Source organism: Oncorhynchus kisutch, linkage group LG15, assembly GCF_002021735.2.
Source record: "Oncorhynchus kisutch isolate 150728-3 linkage group LG15, Okis_V2, whole genome shotgun sequence".
Taxonomy (NCBI): domain Eukaryota; kingdom Metazoa; phylum Chordata; class Actinopteri; order Salmoniformes; family Salmonidae; genus Oncorhynchus; species Oncorhynchus kisutch.
The window spans coordinates 88738255-88764843 of NC_034188.2; the positions used below are offsets into that span (position 1 = coordinate 88738255).

General features: G+C 43.0%; 1 protein-coding gene across 1 annotated transcript in view; it reads left to right on the forward strand.

The window, feature by feature from the left end:
- Nucleotides 1-25789, forward strand: part of LOC109904939 (glutamate receptor ionotropic, kainate 1) — a 129890-nt gene extending 104101 nt beyond the window's left edge. The window contains exons 11-17 of the mRNA XM_031791263.1: nucleotides 811-924; nucleotides 9207-9410; nucleotides 10734-10957; nucleotides 20212-20330; nucleotides 20753-20970; nucleotides 23356-23581; nucleotides 23859-25789. Of these exons, the coding sequence (XP_031647123.1) occupies nucleotides 811-924; nucleotides 9207-9410; nucleotides 10734-10957; nucleotides 20212-20330; nucleotides 20753-20970; nucleotides 23356-23581; nucleotides 23859-24148 (1395 nt within the window). The 3' untranslated portion in view covers nucleotides 24149-25789. The remainder of the gene's footprint in view (nucleotides 1-810; nucleotides 925-9206; nucleotides 9411-10733; nucleotides 10958-20211; nucleotides 20331-20752; nucleotides 20971-23355; nucleotides 23582-23858) is intronic.
- The last annotated feature ends 800 nt before the right edge of the window (nucleotides 25790-26589 follow it).

Genomic DNA, 26589 nt, shown 5'->3' on the forward strand with positions numbered 1-26589 from the left:
AGTTGTCCTGCCCACTTCTACAGTCCTTATCTGAGTGGTCCTACCCACGCCTACAGTCCTTATCTGAGTTGTCCTACCCACTCCTACAGTCCTTATCTGAGTTGTCCTACCCACTCCTACAGTCCTTGTCTGAGTTGTCCTACCCACACTACAGTCCTTATCTGAGTTGTCCTACCCACCCCTACAGTCCTTATCTGAGTTGTCCTACCCACTCCTACAGTCCTTGTACAGTATTTGATAAGCGTCCCATTGACACTGGGAGCTTATCAACTTTGATGTTAAGACACATAGATTGGGGAAATGATTAACATTTGACGACAGTGTGGGGTAAGATGTTGATCTTCTTTTTGAGAAGACAGTGATGGTTAGAAGACAGTGATGGTTAGAAGACAGTGATGGGTAGAATACTGTGATGGTTAGAATACTGTGATGGTTAGAATACAGTGATGGTTAGAATACTGTGGTGGTTAGAATACTGCGATGGTTAGAATACTGTGATGGTTAGAATACAGTGATGGTTAGAATACAGTGATAGGTAGAAGACAGTGATGGTTAGAATACAGTGATAGGTAGAAGACAGTGATGGTTAGAATACAGTGATAGGTAGAATACTGTGATGGTTAGAAGACAGTGATGGTTAGAAGACAGTGATGGTTAGAAGACAGTGATGGTTAGAAGACAGTGATGGTTAGAAGACAGTGATGGTTAGAAGACAGTGATGGTTAGAAGACAGTGATGGTTAGAATGCAGTGATGGTTAGAAGACAGTGATGGTTAGAATATAATGTTGTGGTGATTTACTCCTCTTCAGATTGGATTGTGGAACTCCAACAACGGCCTTAACCTTACCGAAAGTCTGAAGGATACGGGGACTAACATCACAGATTCCATGGCCAACAGGACTCTGGTCGTCACCACTATCCTGGTAAGTCAAGTCACAACATACTTAAGAAGATTAAAAAAGACTAAAACAATATAAAAATTGAATTGAAACAACTGTGGAGCAAATAGTCAGCAGAAAATAATCAAATAGTCCATATGTCACTGGGTAATCCAATAGTCCACTAGTCACTGGGTTGTCCAATAGTCCAACTAGTCACTGGTAGTCCAATAGTCCAACTAGTCACTGGGTAGTCCAACTAGTCACTGGGTAGTCCAATAGTCCAACTAGTCCACTGGGGTAATCCAATAGTCCAACTAGTCACTGGGTTGTCCAATAGTCCAACTAGTCACTGGGTAGTCCAATAGTCCAACTAGTCACTGGGTTGTCCAATAGTCCAACTAGTCACTGGGTAGTCCAATAGTCCAACTAGTCACTGGGTTTGTCCAATAGTCCAATAGTCACTGGGTATTCCAATAGTCCAACTAGTCACTGGGTAGTCCAATAGTCCAACTAGTCACTGGGTTGTCCAATAGTCCAACTAGTCACTGGGTTGTCCAATAGTCCAACTAGTCACTGGGTTGTCCAATAGTCCAACTAGTCACTGGGTTGTCCAATAGTCCAACTAGTCACTGGGTTGTCCAATAGTCCAACTAGTCACTGGGTTGTCCAATAGTCCAACTAGTCACTGGGTTGTCCAATAGTCCAACTAGTCACTGGGTAGTCCAATAGTCCAACTAGTCACTGGGTTGTCCAATAGTCCAACTAGTCACTGGGTTGTCCAATAGTCCAACTAGTCACTGGGTAGTCCAATAGGTCCAACTAGTCACTGGGTTGTCCCAATAGTCCAATAGTCACTGGGTATTCCAATAGTCCAACTAGTCACTGGGTAGTCCAATAGTCCAACTAGTCACTGGGTAGTCCAATAGTCCAACTAGTCACTGGGTAGTCCAATATTGGGTAGTCCAATAGTCCAACTAGTCACTGGGTAGTCCAATAGTCCAACTAGTCACTGGGTAGGTCCAATAGTCCAACTAGTCACTGGGTAGTCCAATAGTCCAACTAGTCACTGGGTAGTCCAATAGTCCAACTAGTCACTGGGTAGTCCAATAGTCCAACTAGTCACTGGGTAGTCCAATAGTCCAACTAGTCACTGGGTAGTCCAATAGTCCAACTAGTCACTGGGTAGTCCAATAGTCCAACTAGTCACTGGGTAGATCCAATAGTCCCAACTAGGTACACTGGGTGTCCAATATTCAACTAGTCACTGGGTAGTCCAATATTCCAACTAGTCCACTGGGTAGTCCAATATTCCAACTAGTCACTGGGTAGTCCAATAGTCCAACTAGTCACTGGGTAGTCCAATAGTCCACTAGTCACTGGGTAGTCCAATAGTCCAACTAGTCACTGGGTAGTCCAATAGTCCAACTAGTCACTGGGTAGTCCAATAGTCCAACTAGTCACTGGGTAGTCCAATAGTCCAACTAGTCACTGGGTAGTCCAATAGTCCAACTAGTCACTGGGTAGTCCAATAGTCCAACTAGTCCAACTGGGTAGTCCAATAGTCCAACTAGTCACTGGGTAGTCCAATATTCCAACTAGTCACTGGTAGTCCAACTAGTCACTGGGTAGTCCAAATAGTCACTGGGTAGTCCAATAGTCCAACTAGTCACTGGGTAGTCCAATAGTCCAACTAGTCACTGGGTAGTCCAATAGTCCCAACTAGTCACTGGGTAGTCCAATAGTCCAACTAGTCACTGGGTAGTCCAATAGTCCAACTAGTCACTGGGTAGTCCAATAGTCCAACTAGTCCTGGGTAGTCCAATAGTCCAACTAGTCACTGGGTCGTCCAATAGTCCAACTAGTCACTGGGTAGTCCATAGTCCAACTAGTCACTGGGTAGTCCAATAGTCCACTAGTCACTGGTAGTCAATATCCAACTAGTAACACTGGGTAGTCCAATAGTCCAACTAGTCACTGGGTAGTCCAATAGTCCAACTAGTCACTGGGTAGTCCAATAGTCCAACTAGTCACTGGGTAGTCCAATAGTCCAACTAGTCACTGGGTAGTCCAATAGTCCAACTAGTCACTGGGTAGTCCAATAGTCCAACTAGTCACTGGGTAGTCCAATAGTCCAACTAGTCACTGGGTAGTCCAATAGTCCAACTAGTCACTGGGTAGTCCAATAGTCCAACTAGTCACTGGGTAGTCCAATAGTCCAACTAGTCACTGGGTAGTCCAATAGTCCAACTAGTCACTGGGTAGTCCAACTAGTCACTGGGTAGTCCAATAGTCCAACTAGTCACTGGGTAGTCCAATAGTCCAACTAGTCACTGGGTAGTCCAACTAGTCACTGGGTAGTCCAATAGTCCAACTAGTCACTGGGTAGTCCAACTAGTCACTGGGTAGTCCAATAGTCCAACTAGTCACTGGGTAGTCCAATAGTCCAACTAGTCACTGGGTAGTCCAATAGTCCAACTAGTCACTGGTAGTCCATAGTCCAACTAGTCACTGGGTAGTCCAATAGTCCACTTAGTCACTGGGTAGTCCAATAGTCCAACTAGTCACTGGGTAGTCCAATAGTCCAACTAGTCACTGGGTAGTCCAAATAGTCCAACTAGTCACTGGGTAGTCCAATAGTCCAACTAGTCACTGGGTAGTCCAATAGTCCAACTAGTCACTGGGTAGTCCAATAGTCCAACTAGGTCACTGGGTAGTCCAATGTCCAACTAGTCACTGGGTATTCCAATAGTCCAACTAGTCACTGGTAGTCCAATAGTCCAACTAGTCACTGGGTAGTCCAATAGTCCAACTAGTCACTGGGTAGTCCAATAGTCCAACTAGTCACTGGGTAGTCCAATAGTCCAACTAGTCACTGGGTAGTCCAATAGTCCAACTAGTCACTGGGTAGTCCAATAGTCCAACTAGTCACTGGGTAGTCAATAGTCCACTAGTCACTGGGTAGTCCATAGTCCAACTAGTCACTGGGTAGTCCAATAGTCCAACTAGTCACTGGGTAGTCCAATAGTCCAACTAGTCACTGGGTTAGTCCAATAGTCCAACTAGTCACTGGGTAGTCCAATAGTCCAACTAGTCACTGGGTAGTCCAATAGTCCAACTAGTCACTGGGTAGTCCAATAGTCCAACTAGTCACTAGGGTAGTCCAATAGTCCAACTAGTCACTGGGTAGTCCAATAGTCCAACTAGTCACTGGGTAGTCCAATAGTCCAACTAGTCACTGGGTAGTCCAATAGTCCAACTAGTCACAGGGTAGTCCAATAGTCCAACTAGTCACTGGGTAGTCCAATAGTCCAACTAGTCACTGGGTCGTCCAATAGTCCAACTAGTCACAGGGTAGTCCAATAGTCCAACTAGTCACTGGGTAGTCCAATAGTCCAACTAGTCACTGGGTAGTCCAATAGTCCAACTAGTCACTGGGTAGTCCAATAGTCCAACTAGTCACAGGGTAGTCCAATAGTCCAACTAGTCACTGGGTCGTCCAATAGTCCAACTAGTCACTGGGTAGTCCAATAGTCCAACTAGTCACTGGGTAGTCCAACTAGTCACTGGGTAGTCCAATAGTCCAACTAGTCACAGGGTAGTCCAACTAGTCACTGGGTAGTCAATAGTCCAACTAGTCACTGGGTAGTCCAACTAGTCACTGGGTAGTCCAATAGTCCAACTAGTCACTGGGTAGTCAATAGTCCAACTAGTCACTGGGTAGTCCAATAGTCCAACTAGTCACTGGGTAGTCCAATAGTCCAACTAGTCACTGGGTAGTCCAATAGTCCAACTAGTCACTGGGTAGTCCAACTAGTCACTGGTAGTCCAATAGTCCAACTAGTCACTGGGTAGTCCAATAGTCCAACTAGTCACTGGGTAGTCCAATAGTCCAACTAGTCACTGGGTAGTCCAACTAGTCACTGCGGTTAGTCCAATAGTCCAACTAGTCACTGGTAGTCCAATAGTCCAACTAGTCACTGGGTTAGTCCAATAGTCCAACTAGTCATGGGTAGTCCAACTAGTCCACTGGGTAGTCCAATAGTCCAACTAGTCACTGGGTAGTCCAACTAGTCACTGTTGTAGTCCAATAGTCCAACTAGTCACTGGGTAGTCCAACTAGTCACTGGGTATAGTCCAATAGTCCAACTAGTCACTGGGTAGTCCAACTAGTCACTGGGTAGTCCAATAGTCCAACTAGTCACTGGGTAGTCCAACTAGTCACTGGGTAGTCCAATAGTCCACTAGTCACTGGGTAGTCCAATAGTCCAACTAGTCACTGGGTAGTCCAATAGTCCAACTAGTCACTGGGTAGTCCAATAGTCCAACTAGTCACTGGGTAGTCCAACTAGTCACTGGGTAGTCCAACTAGTCACTGGTTAGTCAAGGTAGTCCAACTAGTCACTGGGTAGTCCAACTAGTCACTGGGTAGTCCAACTAGTCACTGGGTAGTCCAACTAGTCACTGGGTAGTCCAACTAGTCACTGGGTAGTCCAACTAGTCACTGGGTAGTCCAACTAGTCCACTGGGTAGTCCAACTAGTCACTGGGTAGTCCAACTAGTCACTGGGTAGTCCAACTAGTCACGGTAGTCCAACTAGTCACTGGGTAGTCCAACTAGTCACTGGGTAGTCCAACTAGTCACTGGGTAGTCCAATAGTCACTGGGTAGTCCAACTAGTCACTGGGTAGTCCAACTAGTCACTGGGTAGTCCAACTAGTCACTGGGTAGTCCAACTAGTCACTGGGTAGTCCAACTAGTCACTGGGTAGTCCAACTAGTCACTGGGTAGTCCAATAGTCAACTAGTTCACTGGGATGTCCAATAGTCCAACTAGTCACTGGGTAGTCCAATAGTCCAACTAGTCACTGGGTAGTCCAATAGTCCAACTAGTCACTGGGATGTCCAATAGTCCAACTAGTCACTGGGTAGTCCAATAGTCCAACTAGTCACTGGGATGTCCAATAGTCCAACTAGTCACTGGGTAGTCCAATAGTCCAACTAGTCACTGGGATGTCCAATAGTCCAACTAGTCACTGGGTTGTCCAATAGTCCAACTAGTCACTGGGATGTCCAATAGTCCAACTAGTCACTGGGTAGTCCAATAGTCCAACTAGTCACTGGGTAGTCCAATAGTCCAACTAGTCACTGGGTAGTCCAATAGTCCAACTAGTCACTGGGTAGTCCAATAGTCCAACTAGTCACTGGGTAGTCCAATAGTCCAACTAGTCACTGGGTAGTCCAACTAGTCACTGGGTAGTCCAATAGTCCAACTAGTCACTGGGTAGTCCAATAGTCCAACTAGTCACTGGGTAGTCCAACTAGTCACTGGGTAGTCCAATAGTCCAACTAGTCACTGGGTAGTCCAATAGTCCAACTAGTCACTGGGTAGTCCAACTAGTCACTGGGTAGTCCAACTAGTCACTGGGTAGTCCAACTAGTCACTGGGTAGTCCAATAGTCCAACTAGTCACTGGGTAGTCCAATAGTCCAACTAGTCACTGGGTAGTCCAATAGTCCAACTAGTCACTGGGTAGTCCAATAGTCCAACTAGTCACTGGGTAGTCCAATAGTCCAACTAGTCACTGGGTAGTCCAATAGTCCAACTAGTCACTGGGTAGTCCAATAGTCCAACTAGTCACTGGGTAGTCCAATAGTCCAACTAGTCACTGGGTAGTCCAATAGTCCAACTAGTCACTGGGTAGTCCAATAGTCCAACTAGTCACTGGGTAGTCCAATAGTCCAACTAGTCACTGGGTAGTCCAATAGTCCAACTAGTCACTGGGTAGTCCAATAGTCCAACTAGTCACTGGGTTGTCCAATAGTCCAACTAGTCACTGGGTAGTCCAATAGTCCAACTAGTCACTGGGTAGTCCAATAGTCCAACTAGTCACTGGGTAGTAAAATAGTCCAACTAGTCACTGGGTAGTCCAACTAGTCACTGGGTTGTCCAATAGTCCATACAGTCACTGGGTTGTCCAATAGTCCATACAGTCACTGGGTAGTCCAACTAGTCACTGGGTAGTCCAACTAGTCACTGGGTAGTCCAATAGTCCATACAGTCAAAGAAAATATGGCCCGTATTATCGACATATGGTCCTCAGTTATTGGCTACCTTTACTATTTTGTTTAATTACAAGATATATCCGTATAATTTTGTTCAAAAAAGAGACACCAACCTCATATCCGAAGTGGTTTACTAGATAAGTTAGTTGGCTAGCCTTCCGTTAGCTATATTTCAGAGGTAAAAAGTTGGATATTAAATGATTAGTGTCATATTTTACAATATACAGCCATGTCCCACAAAATGTATATATATAACTTATATATAAACTCTCAAAACTTATCTTAACTTAACTTACATAATTTACAATGAAAATCGGTGGTCAGCTTGCTAGAATCAAATCAAATCAAAGTTTATTTGTCACGTGCGCCGAATACAACAGGCGTTGAACACCTCACAGTGAAACGCTGACTTACAGGCTCTAACCAATAGTGCAAAAAAAGGTATTAGGTGAACAATAGGTAAGTAAAGAAAGGGTGTGTTTAGTCGCAAAACGTGCCGTTATTTTCTAGTCCATTTAAATGTTTAGCTCGAGGTGATTTAATCCTCTAGCGGCTAGAGATTATCCGAAATTAGGGGGTGTCCGATGTTGGGGAAAATTACCTATGAGTCCAGAATTCCAAATATCCATATGAGAGTTCAATAGTACAAATAGTCACCGGGGATAGTCCAGTAGTCCATATATAATAGTCCAATAGTCTTAGTAGTTATATACTAATAGGTTGATAGTCCAGTAGTCCATATATAATAGTCCAATAGTCTTAGTAGTTATATACTAATAGTTTGATAGTCCAGTAGTCCATATATAATAGTCCAATAGTCTTAGTAGTTATATACTAATAGTTTGATAGTCCAGTAGTCCATATATAATAGTCCAATAGTCTTAGTAGTTATATACTAATAGGTTGATAGTCCAGTAGTCCATATATAATAGTCCAATAGTCTTAGTAGTTATATACTAATAGGTTGATAGTCCAGTAGTCCATATATAATAGTCCAATAGTCTTAGTAGTTATATACTAATAGTTTGATAGTCCAGTAGTCCATATATAATAGTCCAATAGTCTTAGTAGTTATATACTAATAGTTTGATAGTCCAGTAGTCCATATATAATAGTCCAATAGTCTTAGTAGTTATATACTAATAGTTTGATAGTCCAGTAGTCCATATATAATAGTCCAATAGTCTTAGTAGTTATATACTAATAGGTTGATAGTCCAGTAGTCCATATATAATAGTCCAATAGTCTTAGTAGTTATATACTAATAGTTTGATAGTCCAGTAGTCCATATATAATAGTCCAATAGTCTTAGTAGTTATATACTAATAGTTTGATAGTCCAGTAGTCCATATATAATAGTCCAATAGTCTTAGTAGTTATATACTAATAGTTTGATAGTCCAGTAGTCCATATATAATAGTCCAATAGTCTTAGTAGTTATATACTAATAGTTTGATAGTCCAGTAGTCCATATATAATAGTCCAATAGTCTTAGTAGTTATATACTAATAGTTTGATAGTCCAGTAGTCCATATATAATAGTCCAATAGTCTTAGTAGTTATATACTAATAGTTTGATAGTCCAGTAGTCCATATATAATAGTCCAATAGTCTTAGTAGTTATATACTAATAGTTTGATAGTCCAGTAGTCCATATATAATAGTCCAATAGTCTTAGTAGTTATATACTAATAGTTTGATAGTCCAGTAGTCCATATATAATAGTCCAATAGTCTTAGTAGTTATATACTAATAGGTTGATAGTCCAGTAGTCCATATATAATAGTCCAATAGTCTTAGTAGTTATATACTAATAGTTTGATAGTCCAGTAGTCCATATATAATAGTCCAATAGTCTTAGTAGTTATATACTAATAGTTTGATAGTCCAGTAGTCCATATATAATAGTCCAATAGTCTTAGTAGTTATATACTAATAGTTTGATAGTCCAGTAGTCCATATATAATAGTCCAATAGTCTTAGTAGTTATATACTAATAGTTTGATAGTCCATATATAATAGTCCAATAGTCTTAGTAGTTATAAGGGATATTTCAATTAGTCCAAATAGTCATAAGAAATAATCTAATAGTTAGAGTAACTATTGTAGTAAGAAACACAAAGTCAGTTGGAGAGGGTAGTTGGAACTCTTTGTGTACTGTGGTTTCTACTATCTTTTCTCAATCCAAACTAAGAAACCACACAGTCTACTAATCGGGTATGTTCATACAGAGATGTTGACGACTCTATCACCTCATCTCACAGGAAAACCCTTACGTCATGTACAAGAAGTCTGACAAGCCTCTGTACGGTAACGACCGGTTCGAAGGTTACTGCCTGGACCTACTGAAGGAGCTGTCCAACATCCTGGGATTTGCCTACGAGGTTAAACTGGTATCTGACGGGAAGTATGGAGCTCAAAACGATAAGGGAGAATGGAACGGCATGGTGCGGGAACTCATAGACCATGTGAGTCACTTGCCTGTACCAGGAGAGAGGCAGAACGAGAAAGAAAATTTTTTTTACTTTATGGAAAAGAAAGAGAAGAGTGAGGATATTTACAGTAGATGCCTATCACTTGCTGTCACACTACAGTACAGTGCAGGTACAGTACAGGTGTATGGCTCACATGAGTGGCTGAGTTCCCCCACTGGACTGTCCTATGAATATGGTCAATTAACATTTATAATAATGCTACTAGTGGCAGATACAATAACTAGTCGATGTAGTTCAGAGCTACCCAACCCTGTTCCTGGAGAGTTACCCTCCTGTAGGTTTTAACTCCAACCCTGTTCCTGGAGAGTTACCCTCCTGTAGGTTTTAACTCCAACCCTGTTCCTGGAGAGTTACCCTCCTGTAGGTTTTAACTCCAACCCTGTTCCTGGAGAGATACCCTCCTGAAGGTTTTCGCTTCAACCCTGTTCCTGGAGAGATACCCTCCTGAAGGTTTTCGCTCCAACCCTGTTCCTGGAGTACCCTCCTGAAGGTTTTCGCTCCAACCCTGTTCCTGGAGAGATACCCTCCTGAAGGTTTTCGCTCCAACCCTTTTCCTGGAGAGATACCCTCCTGAAGGTTTTCGCTCCAACCCTGTTCCTGGAGAGATACCCTCCTGAAGGTTTTCGCTCCAACCCTGTTCCTGGAGAGATACCCTCCTGAAGGTTTTCGCTCCAACCCCAGTTATAAGTAACCTGACTCAGTTTATTTTTATTTTATTTATTTTTATTTCACCTTTATTTAACCAGGTAGGTCAGTTGAGAACAAGTTCTCATTTACAATTGCCACGTGGTCAAGATAAAGCAAAGCAGTGTGACACAAACACAGAGTTACACATAAACAAACATATAGTCAATAACACAATATAAAAACATCTATGTACAGTGTGTGCAAATGTAGAAGAGTAGGGCAATAAATAGGCAAAATAATTACAATTTAGCATTAACACTGGAGTGATAGATGATGATGTGCTAATTATAAGAATCAGGTGCGCTAGATTAGTGTTGGAGTGAAAACCTACAGGAGGGTATCTCTCCAGGAACAGGGTTGGAGTTTAAACCTTCAGGAGGGTATCTCTCCAGGAACAGGGTTGGAGTGAAAACCTTCAGGAGGGTATCTCTCCAAGAACAGGATTGGAGTGAAAACCTTCAGTAGGGTATCTCTCCAGGAACAGGGTCGGCCAGGCCTGATGCAATTCCTATAGAACCTGCTCTGTCTTTGACAGGTAGCAGACCTGGCTGTGGTCACTTTGATTAGCCCTGATGTAATTTCTGCATTAACCTGCTCTGTTTATGATAGGTAGCAGACCTGGCTGTGGCTCCTCTGACCATCACCTATGTGAGGGAGAAGGTGATAGACTTCTCTAAACCCTTTATGACCTTGGGAATCAGTATCCTGTACCACAAACCCAACGGCACCAACCCTGGAGTGTTCTCCTTCCTCAACCCCCTGTCTCCTGACATCTGGATGTACGTACTACTGGCCTGCCTCGGAGTCAGCTGTGTCCTGTTTGTCATCGCCAGGTAAGGGGTTAGGGGTCAGGTGTCAGGGGGTCAGGGGTTAGGGTGAACACTGTCTCCTGACATCTGGATGTACGTACTACTGGCCTGCCTCGGAGTCAGCTGTGTCCTGTTTGTCATCGCCAGGTAAGGGGTTAGGGGTCAGGGGGTCAGGTGTCAGGGGGTCAGGTTTCAGGGGTCAGGGGGTAAGGGGTCAGGTTTCAGGGGTCAGGTGTCAGGGGATCAGGGGTCAGGGGGTCAGGGGTTAGGGTGAACACTGTCTCCTGACATCTGGATGTACAGGTTTACTGCCAAAATAAAGGCAACACTTGACTAAATGAGGGTTCTGGCGGTTCCGTTCTGGTGTGGGGTTTAGGTCCACTTAGCCCCTTACTGGGCAGAGTAAATGCCAATAAATACCATTCTGAGTGATCACCTTCAACCAGGGCTCCCGAGTGGCGCAGCGGTCTAAGGTACTGCGTTTCAGTTCAAGAGGCGTCACTACAATAAATTCAATTGATTGGACATGATTTGGAACACACCTTTTCTATTTAAGGTCCCACAGTTGACAGTGTATGTCAGAGCAAAAACCAAGCCGTGAGGTCGAAGGAATTGACATTAGAGCTCAGAGACAGGATTGTGTCAAGGCACAGATTTGGGGAAGGGAACCAAAACATTTCTGCAGCATTGAAGTTCACAAAGAACACAGTGTCCTCTATCATTCTTAAATGGAAGAAGTTTGGAACCACCAAGACTCTTCCTAGAGCTGGCCGCCCGGCCAAACTGAGAAATTGGGGGAGCAGGGCCTTGGTCAGGTTGGTGACAAAGAACCCGATGGTTACTCTGACAGAGCTCCAGAGTTCCTCTGTGAAGATGGGAGAACCTTCCAGAAGGACAACCATCTCTGCAACATTCCACCAATCAGACCTTTATAGTAGAGAGACCAGACAGTAGCCACTCCTTAGTAAAAGGCACATGACAGCCCGCTTGGAGAGCTTGAGAGGATCTGCAGAGAAGAATATGAGAAACTCCCCAAATACAAGTGTGGCAAGCTTGTAGCGTCATACCCATGAAGACTCAAGGCTGTAATCGCTGCCTAAGGTGTCATTATGGGTTATTGTGTGTAGATGGGTGAGAAAATATATATTTTGAATTCAGGCTGTGGAATAAGTCATGGGGTATGAATACTTTCTGAATGTCTTTGTTGTTCTTAGTTGAGGAAAATGTAGCATAGCTAACTGCAGTATTTGTTCTGTCTGAAATCTGGCTACCTTGTCTTACTGCAGTATAGGTCTATGGCGTAGCCTACCTAGCTAGTTTTCCAATACCCATTGCATGCATTGTAAAGTAGCTAGCTAGCAGTGTGACAGTTTCCCAAAGTTTGGCATTGGTTTTGATCCTGCTTTGAACGTATTTCAAATCATCAGGTGTAGAAGCACGGTGGCTAGGAAAAACTCCCTAGAAAGGCCAAAACCTAGGAAGAAACCTAGTGACGAACCAGGCTATGTGGGGTGGCCAGTCCTCTTCTGGCTGTGCCGGGTGGAGATTACAACAGAACATGGCCAAGATGTTCAAATGTTCATAAATGACCAGCATGGTCAAATAATAATAATCACAGGCAGAACAGTTGAAACTGGAGCAGCAGCACGGCCAGGTGGACAGCAGGAGTCATCATGTCAGGTAGTCCTGGGGCATTGTCCTAGGGCTCAGGTCAGTTGAAACTGGAACAGCAGCATGGCCAGGTGGACTGGGGACAGCAAGGAGTCATCATGTCAGGTAGTCCTGGGGCATGGTCCTAGGGCTCAGGTCAGTTGAAACTGGAACAGCAGCATGGCCAGGTGGACTGGGGACAGCAAGGAGTCATCATGTCAGGTAGTCCTGGGGCATGGTCCCAGGGCTCAGGTCAGTTGAAACTGGAACAGCAGCATGGCCAGGTGGACTGGGGACAGCAAGGAGTCATCATGTCAGGTAGTCCTGGGGCATGGTCCTAGGGCTCAGGTCAGTTGAAACTGGAACAGCAGCATGGCCAGGTGGACTGGGGACAGCAAGGAGTCATCATGTCAGGTAGTCCTGGGGCATGGTCCTAGGGCTCAGGTCAGTTGAAACTGGAACAGCAGCATGGCCAGGTGGACTGGGGACAGCAAGGAGTCATCATGTCAGGTAGTCCTGGGGCATGGTCCTAGGGCTCAGGTCAGTTGAAACTGGAACAGCAGCATGGCCAGGTGGACTGGGGACAGCAAGGAGTCATCATGTCAGGTAGTCCTGAGGCATGGTCCTAGGGCTCAGGTCCTCCGAGAGAGAGAAAGAAAGAAAGAGAGAAAGAGAGAATTAGAGAGAGCATACTTAAATTCACACAGGACACCGGATAGGACAGGAGAAGTACTCCAGATATAACAAACTGACCCTAGCCCCCCGCCACATAAACTACTGCAGCATAAATACTGGAGGCTGAGACAGGAGGGGTCAGGAGACACTGTGGCCCCATCCGATGACACCCCCGGACAAGGCCAAACAGGAAGGATATAACCCCACCCACTTTGCCAAAGCACAGCCCCCACACCACTAGAGGGATATCTTCAACCACCAACTTACCATCCTGAGACAAGGCAGAGTATAGCCCACAAAGATCTCCGCCACGGTACAACCCAAGGGGGGGCACCAACCCAGACAGGAAGATCACATCAGTGACTCAACCCACTCAAGTGACGCACCCCTCCTAGGGACAGTATGAAAGAGCACCAGTAAGCCAGTGACTCAGCCCCTGTAATAGGGTTAGAGGCAGAGAATCCCAGTGGAAAGAGGGGAACCGGCCAGGCAGAGACAGCAAGGGCGGTTCGTTGCTCCAGAGCCTTTCCGTTCACCTTCCCACTCCTGGGCCAGACTACACTCAATCATATGACCCACTGAAGAGATGAGTCTTCAGTAAAGACTTAAAGGTTGAGACCGAGTTTTCGTCTCTCACATGGGTATGGCAGACCATTCCATAAAAATGGAGCTCTATAGGAGAAAGCCCTGCCTCCAGCTGTTTGCTTAGAAATTATAGGGACAATTAGGAGGCCTGCGTCTTGTGACCGTAGCGTACATGTAGATATGTACGGCAGGACCAAATCAGAGAGATAGGTAGGAGCAAGCCCATGTAATTCTTTGTAGGTTAGCAGTAAAACCTTGAAATCAGCCCTTGCTTTGACAGGAAGCCAGTGTAGGGAGGCTAGCACTGGAGTAATATGATCAAATTTGTTGGTTCTAGTCAGGATTCTAGCAGCCGTATTTAGCACTAACTGAAGTTTTGCCGAAGAATGTATGATATATTGTGGTATGAACTGGTCTTACATTAGGCTAACGTTACCTAGATAACATTAACTGGCTATCATAACAGCCAAGGACTTTCGCTGTCTTGTTTGTGCATGTTTGTTTGTGCTTTGATTACACGGGTCTAGGTCATCACTTTACACATGATGACTTCAGCCTTATATGAAAAACCTTACTCGGCTAAATATATATATATATATAGTTTTGTCACATGAACTCAAATTAGTAGAACTATTTTAATTGTTGCAAACCAGGAAATCGCTTTTAAAATGTTGGAGTGTGATTTGTGCCGCTTTTATAGACACTGTGGTGAAAATGTGCTGTGAAGTTCCCTCCTACATTATGTTGTATAATGGTGTTGGTTCCCTCCTACATTATGTTGTATAATGGTGTTGGTTCCCTCCTACATTCTGTTGTATAATGGTGTTGGTTCCCTCCTACATTCTGTTGTATAATGGTGTTGGTTCCCTCCTACATTCTGTTGTATAATGGTGTTGGTTCCCTCCTACATTCTGTTGTATAATGGTGTTGGTTCCCTCCTACATTCTGTTGTATAATGGTGTTGGTTCCCTCCTACATTCTGTTGTATAATGGTGTTGGTTCCCTCCTACATTCTGTTGTATAATGGTGTTGGTTCCCTCCTACATTCTGTTGTATAATGGTGTTGGTTCCCTCCTACATTCTGTTGTATAATGGTGTTGGTTCCCTCCTACATTCTGTTGTATAATGGTGTTGGTTCCCTCCTACATTCTGTTGTATAATGGTGTTGGTTCCCTCCTACATTCTGTTGTATAATGGTGTTGGTTCCCTCCTACATTCTGTTGTATAATGGTGTTGGTTCCCTCCTACATTCTGTTGTATAATGGTGTTGGTTCCCTCCTACATTCTGTTGTATAATGGTGTTGGTTCCCTCCTACATTCTGTTGTATAATGGTGTTGGTTCCCTCCTACATTCTGTTGTATAATGGTGTTGGTTCCCTCCTACATTATGTTGTAAAGTGGTGTTGGTTCCCTCCTACATTCTGTTGTAAAGTGGTGTTGGTTCCCTCCTACATTATGTTGTATAATGGTGTTGGTTCCCTCCTACATTCTGTTGTATAATGGTGTTGGTTCCCTCCTACATTCTGTTGTATAATGGTGTTGGTTCCCTCCTACATTATGTTGTAAAGTGGTGTTGGTTCCCTCCTACATTATGTTGTATAATGGTGTTGGTTCCCTCCTACATTCTGTTGTAAAGTGGTGTTGGTTCCCTCCTACATTATGTTGTATAATGGTGTTGGTTCCCTCCTACATTATGTTGTAAAGTGGTGTTGGTTCCCTCCTACATTATGTTGTATAATGGTGTTGGTTCCCTCCTACATTCTGTTGTAAAGTGGTGTTGGTTCCCTCCTACATTCTGTTGTAAAGTGGTGTTGGTTCCCTCCTACATTATGTTGTATAATGGTGTTGGTTCCCTCCTACATTCTGTTGTATAATGGTGTTGGTTCCCTCCTACATTCTGTTGTATAATGGTGTTGGTTCCCTCCTACATTCTGTTGTATAATGGTGTTGGTTCCCTCCTACATTCTGTTGTATAATGGTGTTGGTTCCCTCCTACATTCTGTTGTATAATGGTGTTGGTTCCCTCCTACATTCTGTTGTATAATGGTGTTGGTTCCCTCCTACATTCTGTTGTATAATGGTGTTGGTTCCCTCCTACATTCTGTTGTATAATGGTGTTGGTTCCCTCCTACATTATGTTGTAAAGTGGTGTTGGTTCCCTCCTACATTCTGTTGTAAAGTGGTGTTGGTTCCCTCCTACATTATGTTGTATAATGGTGTTGGTTCCCTCCTACATTCTGTTGTATAATGGTGTTGGTTCCCTCCTACATTCTGTTGTATAATGGTGTTGGTTCCCTCCTACATTATGTTGTAAAGTGGTGTTGGTTCCCTCCTACATTATGTTGTATAATGGTGTTGGTTCCCTCCTACATTCTGTTGTAAAGTGGTGTTGGTTCCCTCCTACATTATGTTGTATAATGGTGTTGGTTCCCTCCTACATTATGTTGTAAAGTGGTGTTGGTTCCCTCCTACATTATGTTGTATAATGGTGTTGGTTCCCTCCTACATTCTGTTGTAAAGTGGTGTTGGTTCCCTCCTACATTCTGTTGTAAAGTGGTGTTGGTTCCCTCCTACATTATGTTGTATAATGGTGTTGGTTCCCTCCTACATTCTGTTGTATAATGGTGTTGGTTCCCTCCTACATTCTGTTGTATAATGGTGTTGGTTCCCTCCTACATTCTGTTGTATAATGGTGTTGGTTCCCTCCTACATTCTGTTGTATAATGGTGTTGGTTCCCTCCTACATTCTGTTGTATAATGGTGTTGGTTCCCTCCTACATTCTGTTGTATAATGGTGTTGGTTCCCTCCTACATTCTGTTGTATAATGGTGTTGGTTCCCTCCTACATTCTGTTGTATAATGGTGTTGGTTCCCTCCTACATTCTGTTGTATAATGGTGTTGGTTCCCTCCTACATTATGTTGTAAAGTGGTGTTGGTTCCCTCCTACATTCTGTTGTAAAGTGGTGTTGGTTCCCTCCTACATTATGTTGTATAATGGTGTTGGTTCCCTCCTACATTCTGTTGTATAATGGTGTTGGTTCCCTCCTACATTCTGTTGTATAATGGTGTTGGTTCCCTCCTACATTCTGTTGTAAAGTGGTGTTGGTTCCCTCCTACATTATGTTGTATAATGGTGTTGGTTCCCTCCTACATTCTGTTGTAAAGTGGTGTTGGTTCCCTCCTACATTATGTTGTATAATGGTGTTGGTTCCCTCCTACATTATGTTGTAAAGTGGTGTTGGTTCCCTCCTACATTATGTTGTATAATGGTGTTGGTTCCCTCCTACATTCTGTTGTAAAGTGGTGTTGGTTCCCTCCTACATTCTGTTGTAAAGTGGTGTTGGTTCCCTCCTACATTATGTTGTATAATGGTGTTGGTTCCCTCCTACATTCTGTTGTATAATGGTGTTGGTTCCCTCCTACATTCTGTTGTATAATGGTGTTGGTTCCCTCTACATTATGTTGTAAAGTGGTGTTGGTTCCCTCCTACATTATGTTGTATAATGGTGTTGGTTCCCTCTACATTATGTTGTAAAGTGGTGTTGGTTCCCTCCTACATTATGTTGTAAAGTGGTGTTGGTTCCCTCCTACATTATGTTGTAAAGTGGTGTTGGTTCCCTCCTACATTATGTTGTAAAGTGGTGTTGGTTCCCTCCTACATTATGTTGTAAAGTGGTGTTGGTTCCCTCCTACATTATGTTGTAAAGTGGTGTTGGTTCCCTCCTACATTATGTTGTATAATGGTGTTGGTTCCCTCCTACATTATGTTGTATAATGGTGTTGGTTACCTCTACATTCTGTTGTAAAGTGGTGTTGGTTCCCTCCTACATTATGTTGTAAAGTGGTGTTGGTTCCCTCCTACATTATGTTGTATAATGGTGTTGGTTCCCTCCTACATTATGTTGTATAATGGTGTTGGTTCCCTCTACATTATGTTGTATAATGGTGTTGGTTCCCTCCTACATTATGTTGTATAATGGTGTTGGTTCCCTCTACATTATGTTGTAAAGTGGTGTTGGTTCCCCCCTACATTATGTTGTATAATGGTGTTGGTTCCCTCCTACATTATGTTGTAAAGTGGTGTTGGTTCCCTCCTACATTATGTTGTATAATGGTGTTGGTTCCCTCCTACATTATGTTGTATAATGGTGTTGGTTACCTCTACATTCTGTTGTAAAGTGGTGTTGGTTCCCTCCTACATTATGTTGTAAAGTGGTGTTGGTTCCCTCCTACATTATGTTGTATAATGGTGTTGGTTCCCTCCTACATTATGTTGTATAATGGTGTTGGTTCCCTCTACATTATGTTGTATAATGGTGTTGGTTCCCTCCTACATTATGTTGTATAATGGTGTTGGTTCCCTCTACATTATGTTGTAAAGTGGTGTTGGTTCCCCCCTACATTATGTTGTATAATGGTGTTGGTTCCCTCTACATTATGTTGTAAAGTGGTGTTGGTTCCCTCCTACATTCTGTTGTAAAGTGGTGTTGGTTCCCTCCTACATTCTGTTGTAAAGTGGTGTTGGTTCCCTCCTACATTATGTTGTATAATGGTGTTGGTTCCCTCCTACATTCTGTTGTATAATGGTGTTGGTTCCCTCCTACATTCTGTTGTATAATGGTGTTGGTTCCCTCTACATTATGTTGTAACGTGGTGTTGGTTCCCTCCTACATTATGTTGTATAATGGTGTTGGTTCCCTCTACATTATGTTGTAAAGTGGTGTTGGTTCCCTCCTACATTATGTTGTAAAGTGGTGTTGGTTCCCTCCTACATTATGTTGTAAAGTGGTGTTGGTTCCCTCCTACATTATGTTGTAAAGTGGTGTTGGTTCCCTCCTACATTATGTTGTAAAGTGGTGTTGGTTCCCTCCTACATTATGTTGTAAAGTGGTGTTGGTTCCCTCCTACATTATGTTGTAAAGTGGTGTTGGTTCCCTCCTACATTATGTTGTATAATGGTGTTGGTTCCCTCCTACATTATGTTGTATAATGGTGTTGGTTACCTCTACATTCTGTTGTAAAGTGGTGTTGGTTCCCTCCTACATTATGTTGTAAAGTGGTGTTGGTTCCCTCCTACATTATGTTGTATAATGGTGTTGGTTCCCTCCTACATTATGTTGTATAATGGTGTTGGTTCCCTCTACATTATGTTGTATAATGGTGTTGGTTCCCTCCTACATTATGTTGTATAATGGTGTTGGTTCCCTCTACATTATGTTGTAAAGTGGTGTTGGTTCCCCCCTACATTATGTTGTATAATGGTGTTGGTTCCCTCTACATTATGTTGTAAAGTGGTGTTGGTTCCCTCCTACATTCTGTTGTAAAGTGGTGTTGGTTCCCTCCTACATTCTGTTGTAAAGTGGTGTTGGTTCACTCCTACATTCTGTTGTAAAGTGGTGTTGGTTCACTCCTACATTCTGTTGTAAAGTGGTGTTGGTTCCCTCCTACATTATGTTGTATAATGGTGTTGGTTCCCTCTACATTATGTTGTAAAGTGGTGTTGGTTCCCTCCTACATTATGTTGTATAATGGTGTTGGTTCCCTCTACATTATGTTGTAAAGTGGTGTTGGTTCCCTCTACATTATGTTGTAAAGTGGTGTTGGTTCCCTCCTACATTATGTTGTAAAGTGGTGTTGGTTCCCTCTACATTATGTTGTAAAGTGGTGTTGGTTCCCTCTACATTATGTTGTAAAGTGGTGTTGGTTCCCTCCTACATTATGTTGTATAATGGTGTTGGTTCCCTCTACATTATGTTGTAAAGTGGTGTTGGTTCCCTCCTACATTATGTTGTATAATGGTGTTGGTTCCCTCTACATTATGTTGTAAAGTGGTGTTGGTTCCCTCCTACATTATGTTGTATAATGGTGTTGGTTCCCTCTACATTATGTTGTAAAGTGGTGTTGGTTCCCTCTACATTATGTTGTAAAGTGGTGTTGGTTCCCTCCTACATTATGTTGTAAAGTGGTGTTGGTTCCCTCTACATTATGTTGTAAAGTGGTGTTGGTTCCCTCCTACATTATGTTGTAAAGTGGTGTTGGTTCCCTCTACATTATGTTGTAAAGTGGTGTTGGTTCCCTCTACATTATTAGCATATGCTCTTATCCAAAGCGACTCACAATCATTGGGATCTAGATTTTAGGGTGGTGACACAATATAACAAAACCTTGCTGGTAGCGGTGAAGCTGAACTTAAATACAGTATGTTTTCATTGAATGCGTCCCAAATTGCACCCTATTACATATGCAGGGCACTACTTTTTTAAATGTTTTACCTTTGGTCGAAAGTAGTGCACTATGGGAAATAGGGTGCCATTTTGGACACATCCATTGTTAATGTTTAACTGCCCTTTTTTCCCCCTATGTGCAGGTTTACCCCCTATGAGTGGTACAACCCTCACCCCTGTAACCCTGACTCTGACGTGGTGGAGAACAACTTCACTCTCATCAACTCTGTCTGGTTTGGGGTGGGAGCTCTGATGCAGCAAGGTACAGCCGTCTGTTTCTCTCTTTTTAGCCCACTAATGCAGCCAGGTACTGCTGTCAGGAACAAGACTAAGGATTCATGAATGTGCCCTCACACTACCCTCGTACCGCTGTCTCCTTCCTCTGTACTGCAAAGAATGAAAAGCAAAGATTGTTCATATGGGAAAATTAGCGAGAGCAATTTAAGTCTGTTTATTTCTTTTCAATAGGAATTTTTTTTAGATAACTGGTATTAGACAAATTGTTAAAGGTGTTTGGTTAGTGTTACAAGACCGGCAAACCAAAAAGAACCACGTGAACTCATTATTATCCGAGAGAGAGCACCGATTTTTCGGCTTTCAGACAAATTCTTGTCGTCTCGTGAGACTCTATAAATAGGAATGGACTCCTCCAACCTGTCTGTGTTATTGGTTTTCATGCAACAGGATCTGAGCTGATGCCTAAAGCCCTGTCTACGAGGATAGTAGGAGGCATCTGGTGGTTCTTCACCCTCATCATCATCTCCTCTTACACGGCCAACCTGGCTGCCTTCCTCACCGTGGAGAGGATGGACTCTCCCATCGACTCGGCTGACGACCTGGCCAAGCAGACTAAGATAGAGTATGGAGCTGTGAGAGACGGATCAACAATGACCTTCTTCAAGGTATACAGGCGGACCATCCACCTATCATCTCACAGTTGTTTGTCCTTGATGCCTTAGAGAGGAGATAGTTTTGAGTCTTAACATAAGACTGTAATACTTTACATTCCCCGTCAACCATCTGTCTGCAAGGCTGAAACGTGAGAATGAATGTTTTAAAAATATATATAATTTCATCAGAAAATAGGGAATGGGAGGGAGAGAGAAAGTGAGGTTACTTCCCTAATGGCACCCTATTCCCTATATAGTGCACTACTTTTGACCAGAGCTATATGAGCCTATAAGTAGTGCACTACATGTTGTGTTGCTACCATGTTGTTGTCATGTTGTGTTGCTGTCATGCTATGTTGTTGTCTTAGGTCTCTCTTTATGTAGTGTTGTGTTGTCTCTCTTGTCGTGATGTGTGTTTTGGCCTATATTTTTATTTAGTTTATTTTTATTTTTAATCCCAGCCCACGTCCCCGCAGGAGGCCTTTTGCCTTTTGGGAGGCCGCCATTGTAAATAAGAATTTGTTCTTAACTGACTTGCCGAGTTAATTAAAGGCTAAATGCATAAAAACATAGGGAATAGGGTGTCATTTGGGACAGCCTGAGTTAGGAGGTTAGGAACTTGTCGCCCATCAACTGCTGCAACCTGATGGGGTTTAATCCATTAACACTGTCAGGCTTGATGACTTCCCCTATATCTCCTAGCTAGCTAACTGTAGGACCCTATATCTCCTAGCTAACTGTAGGACCCTATATCTCCTAGCTAACTGTAGGACCCTATATCTCCTAGCTAACTGTAGGACCCTATATCTCCTAGCCAGCTTACTGTAGGACCCTATATCTCCTAGCCAGCTTACTGTAGGACCCTATATCTCCTAGCTAACTGTAGGACCCTATATCTCCTAGCCAGCTTACCGTAGGACCCTATATCTCCTAGCTAACTGTAGGACCCTATATCTCCTAGCCAGCTTACTGTAGGACCCTATATCTCCTAGCTAGCTTACTGTAGGACCCTATATCTCCTAGCCAGCTTACTGTAGGACCCTATATCTCCTAGCTAGCGTACTCTAGGACCCTATATCTCCTAGCCAGCTTACTGTAGGACCCTATATCTCTTAGCTAGCGTACTCTAGGACCCTATATCTCCTAGCTAGCTAACTGTAGGACCCTATATCTCCTAGCTAACTGTAGGACCCTATATCTCCTAGCTAACTGTAGGACCCTATATCTCCTAGCCAGCTTACTGTAGGACCCTATATCTCCTAGCCAGCTTACTGTAGGACCTATATCTCCTAGCTAGCTTACTGTAGGACCCTATATCTCCTAGCTAGCTTACTGTAGGACCCCATATCTCCTAGCTAGCTTACTGTAGGGCCCTATATCTCCTACCAGCTTACTGTAGGACCCTATATCTCCTAGCTAGCTTACTGTAGGACCCCATATCTCCTAGCTAGCTTACTGTAGGACCCTATATCTCCAAACCAGCTTACTGTAGGACCCTATATCTCCTAGCCAGCTTACTGTAGGACCTCTGGGTGATGACTTCCCCTATATCTCCTAGCTAGCTTACTGTAGGATCTCTAGATGATGACTTTCCCTATATCTCCTAGCAAGCCTACTCTAGGACCTCTGGATACGTAGAGCAGATTAGTCAACAGAGAGAGATTTAAACACAGCTGTCACGCTTAACCCAGATGATTGAAGGAAGGGAAACACCAGCAGGGATTTAGACTTCACTATAAGCAACTGGACAGGCATTTCCATAGCAGCGTGAAACAAATTGTCTCTGTCTAATATGTTTTTCCATGTGAACACTTTGTACAATAACAAATCAAGCAATGTGGGGTAATGCACTTTATATAGATACTTTAATATCAGAGAAGGGATGTTCTCATAAACAACTGGACAGGCCTGTCCATTGCAGTGTAACCATTCATTCTCTAATCAGATATATTTCATATTCTACCAGTCTAAAACATCTCTGTCCAATATGCCAAATTTTAATACTGACCTGTAATATCATCATTGTGTAGTAATATCAATGAGTCGAGTAATGTGGGGTCACTTTTTGATTTTCTCAACGGGACAGAAGTCTCCATAACTGTGTGAAACAATACATTTCTGTCCAATATGTTAGTTGTTGTCTAACGCTGACCTCTAATATCAACACTGTGTACAATATCAACAGACCCAGCAATAAGAGGTAATGCACTTTATAGCCACACATCTGAAATGACTGTAAAAAGTCTGTTTTCTTATGAATCTGCATTGAATTGGTGATTTTGGCATCAAATTCTCCCTTCTCTGCTTTTCCTCAGGAATCTAATCTCCACCAATAAAACGTGCTATTATTATTGTTGTTTAAAAGGAAACAATGTGTTGTTGTTGTTGTCCATTTAGAAATCCAAGATCTCCACCTATGAGAAGATGTGGGCGTTTATGAGCAGCAGGAAGAACACAGCTCTGGTGAAGAACAACAGAGAGGGGATCCAGAGAGTCATGACCACAGACTACGCTCTCCTCATGGAATCCACCAGCATAGAGTACATCAGTCAGAGGAACTGTAACCTCACGCAGATCGGAGGCCTCATAGACTCTAAGGGCTACGGCGTAGGCACTCCCATAGGTAAGAACCACGGACGCAGGAAAAACCCTTTGTGTGAATTACCCTCCCCTATCACTTCTGAATGCTGACATGCTAGAGGAACACGTCAAGGCTGCCCTCTCTCCCCTTTGCTGTTTTTCTACCCAGAACCACTCGCTCGTGCTGCCTGTCAGTCACCAGACATGCACAAAATTCTTCACTTTATGCTGATGATGTGCAATGTAGCTCATTTATTTTTGTTTACCTAATGGCCTCATAAGCTGCTCTGATACTCAGATCTCATTCCTCTCTCCCCCAGGCTCCCCCTACAGAGACAAGGTGACCATCGCCATCCTGCAGCTCCAGGAAGAAGGGAAGCTCCACATGATGAAGGAGAAGTGGTGGAGAGGGAACGGTTGTCCTGAGGAGGACAGTAAGGAGGCCAGCGCCTTGGGAGTAGAGAACATTGGTGGCATTTTCATAGTGCTAGCAGCCGGACTGGTTCTCTCTGTGTTTGTAGCTATCGGAGAGTTCATTTACAAATCCAGGAAAAACTTGGACATAGAGGAGGTGAGTGTAGGGCAGTGTGAGTGGCATCATAAGTACTAACAGAAAAAAAGGTGCTCCGAGACTGTTATTATGGACCTTCTACATAGAGTAGGTTGCTATGGACATTATACACACAGTCAGTCAGTTGCTATGGACATTATACACACAGTCAGTCAGTTGCTATGGACATTATACACACAGTCAGTCAGTTGCTATGGACATTATACACACAGTCAGTCAGTTGCTATGGACCTTATACACACAGTCAGTCAGTTGCTATGGACATTATACAATACACACAGTCAGTCAGTTGCTATGGACATTATACAATACACACAGTCAGTCAGTTGCTATGGACATTATACAATACACACAGTCAGTCAGTTGCTATGGACATTATACAATACACACAGTCAGTCAGTTGCTATGGACATTATACAATACACAGAGTCAGTCAATTGCTATGGACATTATACAATATACACAGTCAGTCAGTTGCTATGGACATTATACAGCACATAGAGTTATACCGTTAGTCAGTCAGTTGCTGTGGACTTTATACATTACAGTACACCCATTCAGACTGTTATGGACTGTACACACAGTCGGTTGCTATGGACCGTGCACACAGCCGGTTGCTATGGACCGTGCACACAGTCGGTTGCTATGGACCGTACACACAGTCTGTTGATATGGACCGTACACACAGTCGGTTGCTATGGACCGTACACACAGTCTGTTGTAATGGACCGTACACACAGTCTGTTGCTATGGACCGTACACACAGTCTGTTGCTATGGACCGTACACACAGTCGGTTGCTATGGACCGTACACACAGTCGGTTGCTACGGACCGTACACACAGTCGGTTGCTATGGACCGTACACACAGTCTGTTGATATGGACCGTATACACAGTCAGTTCCTATGGACCTTAAACACACAAAGTTAGTTGCTTTTATGAATGTTGTTTTCTCGTCAAAGGACAGCTTCTTTTTTTTATCAGGACAACTTGTTTCATCAGGCCAACAGTTTGGATTTGGGGAACTGCAGTGCAACAATCACACACAAATGACTTTATTGTAGAGTAGGCCTAGTGTTTGACGTACTTTTGATTTAGATAACAATGAACATTTTATTCCTTTATTGGCACAATATCTTATTTATAACGAGAGTCACAGTCGTTTAAGGGAGGCACACCACTTGACTGTCTTGGCCTTGCTGTTTCTGTGTGAAAATGTATTATTTTGTGTCATGACATGATACTGTAGGTAAGTGATGAAGATATAAGGTTTCACTGGAGGTTAATACGCACCATTACTGAAATATAACATGTTAATTACATTTACTGATCTATAACTTATTGATTACATTTAACTAATGATTAGGTTTGAGGATATCATGTTTTGCTTGCAAATGTTTGCAAATTTACATCCAGGTATTTGTACAGCATAACGTAACAGTATTGCTTCTTCTGACCACCTTTGCTTGTATTCATATATATGAAAATATCTGAATGATTGTATGTACATGTGAGTGAGGTTTTTCCGAATCATTTATGGATGAGATGCCCCTTGAGACTTTATTCATTGAGTTGCTTTCATTCTTTGATTTTTGTATCATTTGACGTTCATGAAAATGCATGTAAAAGTTGTCATGTTTGTTTTGTTTATGAACGACTAAAGTTATGTGGAGAACGTGACTTCTTTTCTTTGTCTCATTTATTTCTGGTTCCGTTGGTTCTGTTTGGATCCATTCTGTTCATCTGCATGCAAGGCCTTGTCTTTTTCAGTCATGGATAGAAAGCAGATCACACACACACCTTTTTTTGATTCTAACCCAGTCTGTGTATCCATGGGTTTCGACTTCAGAGTAATGATTCCAACCCAGTCTGTGTATCCATGGGTTTAGACTTCAGAGTAATGATTCCAACCCAGTCTGTGTATCCATGGGTTTAGACTTCAGAGTAATGATTCTAACCCAGTCTGTGTATCCATGGGTTTCGACTTCAGAGTAATGATTCCAACCCAGTCTGTGTATCCATGGGTTTAGACTTCAGAGTAATGATTCCAACCCAGTCTGTGTATCCATGGGTTTAGACTTCAGAGTAATGATTCCAACCCAGTCTGTGTATCCATGGGTTTAGACTTCAGAGTAATGATTCCAACCCAGTCTGTGCATCCATGGGTTTAGACTTCAGAGTAATGATTCTAACCCAGTCTGTGTATCCATGGGTTTAGACTTCAGAGTAATGATTCTAACCCAGTCTGTGTATCCATGGGTTTAGACTTCAGAGTAATGATTCCAACCCAGTCTGTGTATCCATGGGTTTCGACTTCAGAGTAATGATTCTAACCCAGTCTGTGCATCCATGGGTTTAGACTTCAGAGTAATGATTCTAACCCAGTCTGTGTATCCATGGGTTTAGACTTCAGAGTAATGATTCCAACCCAGTCTGTGCATCCATGGGTTTAGACTTCAGAGTAATGATTCCAACCCAGT